This window comes from Gastrolobium bilobum, unplaced genomic scaffold (genome assembly GCF_033153095.1).
Source record: "Gastrolobium bilobum isolate Gb01-03AN ecotype WA unplaced genomic scaffold, APGP_CSIRO_Gbil_v1 utg4315, whole genome shotgun sequence".
NCBI lineage: Eukaryota > Viridiplantae > Streptophyta > Magnoliopsida > Fabales > Fabaceae > Gastrolobium > Gastrolobium bilobum.
The window spans coordinates 98725-107690 of NW_026896566.1; the positions used below are offsets into that span (position 1 = coordinate 98725).

An 8966-nucleotide genomic window follows, 5' to 3' on the forward strand; every position below is an offset into this window, starting at 1 on the left:
TGTGACTTTTATTTAGCCAGCTGCAAGAATAATAGCATATTTGATTTAGTTTTAGAAACTTCCAAACCATGAGCTTCTCCTAAAACCATGCCTGGGGATTCCAAAAGCTTAACCTGGAACCAGTGTATGCACTAAATGCAGATCCTATTTCTAAACTCACTGCTGAATTGTAAGACTTGGGTAACTGGCAAAAGAGCTTTTCTTTTGAATGAACTGGCCCAACAAAACGAGGCCCTATACATACACAAAGACACTTATTCAGTTCCTTATTTTCTCCTTTCCCTTCCACATGCAAAAAAACTAAAAAAATGCAACTGCTCATGGTTAACGCAAGTAAAGAATCAAGTAATTATTTAAGGGTTCGCTTTTTGTCATGTCATATGACAAGATCATTTTTCTGCACACACAAATCAAGTGTGGGTCTCACGTTTAAAAAAAAAAAGTCAAATCAAAATCAGGATACGGCGCCATATCCTCAAGATATGTTGCCGGATCTTTGTTGCAGGAATGAACAGTGTCATTCCTTCAACATGATTCTTATATTTTCCATTATTTAATATATATTCTCTAATTGACGTAAACCATTACTAAGTAGGCATATAGTATGTAGTCGTTTAAATATTTAAAAAATATTTGAACATGATACACATAACAAATTCAAAAAATTTGCCCTATCAACGATCAAGATTTTGAATTTTCAAAAGAATATAAGTTCCGCGTTTTATAAGATTTGGGGGTACATGCTAAGCAACTCCTGAACACTAAATATAATCACATTTTGTTTGTAACCTTTTCAATAACCGTGTAACAAATTTTTAATTCAATATTTCAAGGGAAAGGGAAAGAATTGGGACATGAACACAAATTTCTCATAAAGGCCAGCAAGAAGTTCCATGGGGCGCAAAAGCTAATATCTGAACTTTATATCAATCAGTAATGCTGCCAACTCGAAAACACCGAGCAACCATGTATACTAGAGAAAACATGAAACAACCTTGGATTGCATTTTTTTTTTTTAAAGCTCTGTATCACATAATCGGATCATCAAATCAGAAACCATTCTTCGAGCAAAAGGTATATAACTCAGGCTGTACCTGTAACAATTTGGAACTATTAATGAAATACATATAAGTAAAAAATAAACATGCTTTGAATAGGAGTATAGGACTTATTTTCAAATGTTCTTAATTTGTAGATATGGTTTTCAAGTCACAAATTTATGTCAGCAAACAGGGCTGTTGAAGGAAAACTTACCAAATTAGGGCACCAATCTCAATTATGATAGCAATTATGGTCAATAGCTTGCTATGGATCTACAAAAAATGAAAAATGGATACAGTTATCCATCCAAATAAGAAAGGCTGGGGCCATCAAATATTGAGACAGCTGGAAAGATTGTTCAAATTTCCTCACTACTCTCACTTTAAAAAGATTTGCAAGTCATGAGATCATTAAAGAATGCCAGTTATTAATATACTCAGGAAATATGAGCTTTCATATATTGACCTTATGGAGATCAAAAGAGTAGGGCTTACCAAGAGAGCACAAATAAGTGCTACAACAACACAGCCAAGGTATATGGCTGTTGCAAAAACACGAACAGGTTCAAACATCATTCCCAATTGTTGCGCAGGTCCAAGAAGAAAGGCTGTACTGCCAGATATATAAAACAAAGTTGGAGGTCTACTGAACTAAATCCAGAAAATTAGAAGACCAGGAAAAAAAAACAAAGAAAGAAAGAAAAAAAGACCCAATCTGCGACAATAGCATATATACTCAATGTTAGAATTAAGCACATGATTGCGCTTCTCATGTAGATTGTATTGCTTTGTTCTTCTAGTTACTAGATATTGGTAATCTATAGATTATATAGGAATTAGTGTCTGTAATTTGTGTTATAATTACTGCACTTATGTACGAACTTTGTATAAATCAAATTAGTTGTGTTGATACACACAATTCCTCAAACCCTTTCTTACTTTATCATGGTATCAGTAGTCTAACAGAACATCCTCCTCTTCACTGTGCTGTACAGCTGTGCTTCAACCAACTGCTCTTTCCAGCACCATCCTCTACTATTGACAACTTTTTCCAGCAATATTTTACATCAGCAACCTCCAATCGACCCCATGAATTGCCAACCAGCCCAACCGTAGAAGGTATGCCTTAGACATATTTAAGGAAATAGGCTTGCTAGAATGTTGTCCCAGTAATACTCTGTCAAACTGCTCGGTCAATGGGAGTGACTAACAAACCTTGGCAGATATAAATGTATTGTTGATAAACTCAACTACCTCACAATAACTAGACCAGACATTACTTTAGTTGTAAATGTGGCAAGCTAGTTTCTAAATGCTCCTTGTGATAGTCAATGGGATGCCATGGTTTGCATTCTAAGATACATCAAGAGTGCATCAGGGGAAGGGTTACTTTATGAAAACAAAGGCAACGCTGAAGTTGTTGGCTATTTTGATGCTGATTGGGCGAGTATGCCATCAGATAAAAGATCAATTTCACGGTATTGTTTTTGTTGAAGGAAGCCTAATCTCATGGAGGAGTAAGAAATAAAACATAGTCACTACTAGATCAGTGCAAATTTGGCAGCAGCAACCTGCGAACTTACAAGGCTGAAGCAATTGCTACAGCAGCTTAAATGGAGGAACATCAAGAAAATGAAATTAATTTGTGACAATCAAACTGTTTTATATATTGCTTCTAATCTACTTTTTCATGAAAGTACCAAAGAACATATAGAGATTGACAGCACATTTTATCAGAGAAAAGGTTCTTTCATGCGAAATCACAACTGGCTTTGTCTACTCCAACGAACAGTTAGCAAATATATTTATCGAATCCTACAGCAGACCTTGGGTTGATTTTATTTGTAACAAGCTTGGTGCATATGACAAATATGCTCTAACTTGAGGGGGAGCGTTAGAATTAAATATGTGATTCTCATGCTTCTCATGTACATTGTACAAATTTATTCTTCACCTTGTTACTAGATACTGTAATCTGTAGAGGTATAGGAAATAGTGTCTGTAATTAGTGTATATAATTTACTGCACTCATGTACTAACCATGTTTATAAATCAGAAATAAATTGAAGCACATATTAGATGAAAATAAGGGGAATGAAAAGAAACATATTAGAAGAAAAGAAGGAAAATAAAAAATAAAAAAATCAGCCCAATTAATAAAGACAATGGAAAAAGAGAGGAAAGAGCTCTAACAGTGAAGAGGACAAAGGAGGCAGAAAAAGATTTGCAGGAAACATACTGAACTATTTAGGTGGCATCACTTCTCTTCATATTATTTTATTACGGTGTGGGGGATGGTTTTATCAACATCAACATCAACATCAACTACACCTTTATCCCAAATTAATTGGTGGGGGATGGTTTTATGCATGAAAACAATTAGAATTTGTTAATGGTCGTACAGACATCAAACTGGATTTACCCACAATACTCTCACCTCAAATGTTAAGTTGCATGTGTATGTAGCTTGGGAAAAGTTATTTCTTAAACTATCATAGGTCAACAAGGGGGAAATTGAGTCTACCTTCCAACTGCTAACAGGTTGCCGAAGGTGAACAATACTGCAAACTTAATGGGTTTGGCAAAAACAATCATTGACTGCAAAATAGAAAACAAAAAAAATTAAGTATTTTAAGTTATCAACACAATTTACTTGAGGTTGCTAAAATTTCAAAATTATTAGAGAACAAACTATCAATATATTTGCATTAGGTACTATAAGTTACTTAGAGGGTTTTAAATTGCATCCCTTTCTTGTTCTAAGTACAGATAGAAATCAAAATAATTGAAGTGCAGCACACAGATAATGTCTCATAAGAAGTAAAAATCTACTTCAAATGAATAAGGGGGAGACATGATGAAAGTCATGCAGGACACATAAGCAGAAGGAACAAAAAATAACCTGAGGAAAGAAAACAAAAATAAGGGAACAGCATTTTTTATTTAAAAAAAAGTGATAGGTTGCAATGTCTAATTCTCTTCGCTTCAGCTTAATCATCGCGAATTATCTTGAAGATGAAAGAAATTTCTCACTTGTTAGTCATTTGTTAGGAGTCTTGTTATGGTAAGGGTGTTATTCGACTGGGCTTGCACTATATGTACTACAGTACACTAGTACTTGACCAAGATTATTAGTATACATAAGGATATTAGTAGGGTATTCTATTAACATCACATCTCATTCTCAGTGCTACATACTATTTCTCTCTTTTCCTCCTTTTCCACCCTTTCCTTTAATTTCGACAATGACCACAATACTTGAATCTTTCCACTAAGTGATTCCGGTTATTTGATGCAACACTCTGCCAGTGGTATCTTATCCACCCCATTGCAATGGCCCAATTATGATTTTCTCCTAAAGCAGGGTCCTTGAAAAAATTATATGGTTAAGGTCCAACCCCCATTAACTTTTTTGCAAGATGTGGCTTTTTCTGTGGAACAAAGCTAAGAAACTAACTGTATCAAAGACATGGAAACAAAAGCCTAACAGGAAAATGAAACTACGGCAGTGGGAAAATTGTCTTTTACAGATAAAATCTCAGAAGAAATCTGATCTTAGGTATTTACTGTCTGGGTGAAGCACAGGATATAGCTGATTTCCTATGAAGGAGAAACATCATTAAATTGCCACAATGCATAAATTTTTTTTGTAATATCAATGGCCTAAGTATGTACAAAAATAATTTATATATTCCATTCAACTAAATCTGTGCACGAAACCTAATTATTTCATTACAAATATACTGAATTGGTTATATGGGATTCATTTATTCCTAAAATTTCTACTACTTAAAATCTAAAAACAACAATGCTAGTAAAACACAATAACACATACGTATAAAATGAGGACACAAATTTCTCTCACCAGTAACATGCAAGCCAGACCAGCAATCAAACAAGCAGCAAATCCATAAATTCTCTGCTTAGTCAACAAACCGAAACTGGCATAAATTAGAGCTGCCACATTACAATAAATCCCAAACATCAAGATTTGCATGAAAAGTTTTGCCAGCACCTGCGTTGTAGACAAAGAGCAGAGACCACCAGACTCCTCACCCAACAAGCTCTCGCCTTGCTCTTCATTAGCTCCTGATAAAGATTGACTGATGTTTTTCCACATTATATGTAAGAAGAGGGCTTCTTGGCTCACAGTTGGTGCTATAGAAATCAGATAGAGCAAAAATTATCAATGTCTAATGAAGTATAAAAAAGGAAGAAATTTGATAGTTTAGTTATATAAAATAAATTAACCTAAGCATACATGTAACTTTTAAATTCAATACCATAGTATACATTTTTATTGTTGGGGCCTTGGGTGGTGGTGGTTAATCATAAGCATGCTTATTGTTCTTCCTTCCTTTCCAAATGGAGCAGATAAGGCTTATAAAATGCTACTAATCTTTCCCTTAAAAAGTCTAACATGCCAACAACTAATTGAGGCACCATCCAAGAAACTCAACCTAAACCACAATAGAAGCTGTACATTCACTTTCTCTCATCTAGTTGCCAATTCTTGCAAATATGATTTCCTAAACTTATCATAGCTAAATGGTATTCCAAAAACACTAGTGTTTCGTTCTGGTTAAAACCCTTCAATTTGCAATTCTTAATAACGGCAAATCTAGTTACTTTCCAATAGAAAGCGACAACCCCACTTTTTCTTCTTTTAGTTTGAAAAGGGAATAAGAAGAAGAACACAAATAAATAGAAGTTATTTGGATCAATGAAAAGACAACAAAATGGACGGAATATTACAGAAAATGACCTCAAAAAGTTCCTTTGACAGTGAGATATTCAATGGAGAAACCAAAGCAACGGAAAATCTAACGCATTTTGCTGAAAACCACCGCAACTGACTCAATCGAGAAGCAAAGGCATCGAAGAGGAAAGTTGGAAGGTGTGTATAGATGGAGATGTGGAGTTGAAAATTGTTCATAACGAATTAACGATGCGTATTGCACTACATATAATGGACTCATTCAGATATATTTTTAAGGAAAATGTGTCATTCATATAATGGACTCATTCATAGCGAAAATGTGTCATTTTAAAGATTAAAGATATATAATTTTAAGAGAGAGAAAGAGATAGATAAAGAAGGAGATAGTTGAAAAAAAAAATAAAGGTGTTGATCCCACCTCTTTGTGAGAGTGAAAGAATATAAGTTGTGTCATTTAAAAGGATAAACATTTTCCCCTATTTTTAAACATAAAAAAGACTATCACACAAGTTCTCCTGGTTTACATATAATCGGTTATACTTTCTGTAAATATGAAAGATTACTTTTTCTTTTTTCTCTTTAGTCACATCGCTCGCTGATGTGTAAAGTAAAAAAAAAAACTTTTCAGAATTACACAGAATGTGACCGATCATATTATGCGTAAGTCACTAAAAGAACACAAACACACACTAAACCCATTTAAAAAAAAAAATTCTAACTTTTTTTTATATGTTTCTGCATTTGAATGTTTTTTTTTTTTTTTTAATTTTGACCTTTAAAAAATTTAATTGATAATTAATTCAAGTAGACTTTTGCAATGAATTATAAAAAATAAAAATAAAAACAGATATTTAAAAGAATAACGTAAACATACCATACTTTTATTCTCTAATGATACACTAACGACAAAATATACTCTTATGTTGTAGGAGAGTGTTTTTATTTCCTACACATACATCAATTTTCGTGTTACTTTTTTATTTTTTATTTTTTTTTCTATAAGTGGGTGGGTCTCACACATGATTGTATCTATAGCATGAGAGAACTCTCTCCTATTACATAAGATTAATAAAGCCTACACTAACCGAAGGATATTATATTAGAGAGAGGATATTTTGACTACCAAAAGTTTCTACTATCACCTTACTACCTATCTAATCACCATTGGATTAACATTTTTTCTCTCTTCAAAATTTTTTAACATTCCCTCTCCTTGATCCAATGGTGATTTGATAGGTAATAAAGTGGTAGTGGACACTTTTGGTAGTAAAAATATTCCCCGTAGTTATATTATGTGTTGACACATGCAGTTGCATTTGATATTACATTGTGTGATAACAAAAACAGAACAATATCTTTATTTACAAAAAAAAAAAAAAAAAAAAAAAAAAAACAGAACAATATATATAATTCTTCATTGAAAAGTTCGGCGTCTTTGTCAGAACATGGCCTCCTCGTCGGCAAAATCGAAGGTCATGGAGCCAAAATTAGTGCATCACTTCAGGCCGGGCCAGTCCCTACAATTTGGGCCAAAATTAGGATTACTCGTATTGGGCCTCAAGAATAATTCGCAAATCGTCTAACCTCATTCTAATGTCAAATGCAGGTTATTCAAACTTGGCTATTGACTTATATTTTTTATTTATTTATTTATTTAGAATTCACAAGTGTTGATTTTAAATAATTTATTAACTAACTTACATTAAAGAATTTAAGTTAATTATTCCTTAAAATAATCAAACTTTTGTTTTAAATTATATTTTAAAGTAAACTTAAAAAGATTAATATTTTTAGTAATTTAAACTTATGAACCAACCCAACCCAACCCACTATTAACAAGCCCACAACATGCTGGACCAAGTCAAGTCAAAATTATCATTTGCTTTAATTTTATTAACCTAACCCGCACACTTTGTCAAATTATTTAAATTAACCCGTCAAATTCGATCCATTTTGAACTCTTAAGAAATTTAGTCAAACAAGGTCACCATAGAGTTCGTCTCCGAATGCTGGATGAACTTCATAAAATCTGTCTATAGAGTAAAAGTAAAATCGCAGGAAGAGCTTACGAACAATTTGCAGAGAGGAAGCTTATTGAAAATAGTTTTGCGCACACGATTTACTTTCAGGAACTGTTTTGCAGTAATAAACTTTAAGTTAGAATATTCTTATTATTCATTTTTTTTTTTGCTATTACTTTATTATCATTCTAATCACTATTGAATTCAAAAATTATTTTTCTTTTCTCTCTCTTCATTTAACTTTTCTTCTAAAATGATAATAAAATAATAGTAAAAAAAATTAGTACAAAAAATTAATAATAAAAATAACTTACCTCACCCAATGGGTGCAGCTCAGTTGGTTCCTTGGCGCTGAGTTAGTGGAGTTAGACATGTGTTTGATTCCCGCTGAATGCATTCTTGGGGAGGGGGCTGAACCTTTAGCCATCACTGACCCCCGCACTCCGGATTAGTCCCATAGCCAGCTCAAAGAGTCGAAACTTGTGGGGATACCGGAGGGAGCCAACTCGCCTCAAAGAAGTAGTTAGGGTTAGGTAACTCCAAAAAAAATAAAAAAAATAACCTACCTCTTAAACTTTTTACCAGTTTACCTGGTTAGATACAGGTAAACGATCTTTTTCATTGATTTTGTTTCTTCATACCTATCATTTGTAATTATGAGGACACTGTTGCACATACAAATGTAAAGTATTAAAACAGCTCAAGAATTACGCCATGCCAGCTAAGAACTTAACACAGCCCACCCAACCCCTTAAAAAAAAATAGTAGTACGAAACAGGAAAAAAAAAACACAACACAAAAAGAAATATGTGGTTTGAATAAATTCAGAAAAGATCGAGCTACGAATGCGCACACATGAAACAAGAGCAGAGAAGGCAGGAATAGTAAACCCCACCCCTGCCCCAGAAAAATTTAATATGCTTCAGTGTCCCTTTATCATAAATGAAATTTGTTTTTTCATTTCTATCCTTATCTTTTTGATTTTTTCCTCTTCAATTCTTCCTTTTTTCTATTTTGGGAAAGGACTACCATGGTCCAAGTCCACAAAAAATCCTCCCCCCCCCCCCCCCCCCCCCCCCCCCCCCTCCTTTTTTTTTTTCGAAAGAAGAGAAGAAAAGAACGAGAGGTGAAAAAGCAACAACCAATAGCTTATAATTTATTTCGTAAAGCTTTTATGGAAACCAA

At 33.5% G+C, this 8966-nt stretch overlaps 1 protein-coding gene across 1 annotated transcript; it reads right to left on the minus strand.

Moving 5' to 3' along the window:
- Positions 1 to 720: 720 nt before the first annotated feature.
- LOC133300610 (uncharacterized) lies at positions 721 to 5909 on the minus strand. The gene is made up of 7 exons (XM_061500191.1): positions 5806 to 5909; positions 5056 to 5198; positions 4906 to 4959; positions 3565 to 3638; positions 1536 to 1653; positions 1255 to 1313; positions 721 to 1094 (listed from the first exon to the last, which is right to left on the minus strand). The coding sequence occupies exons 2-7, from the start codon at positions 5158 to 5160 to the stop codon at positions 1016 to 1018; spliced, it is 489 nt and encodes a 162-aa protein (XP_061356175.1). The 5' UTR covers positions 5161 to 5198; positions 5806 to 5909; the 3' UTR covers positions 721 to 1015.
- Positions 5910 to 8966: the final 3057 nt, after the last annotated feature.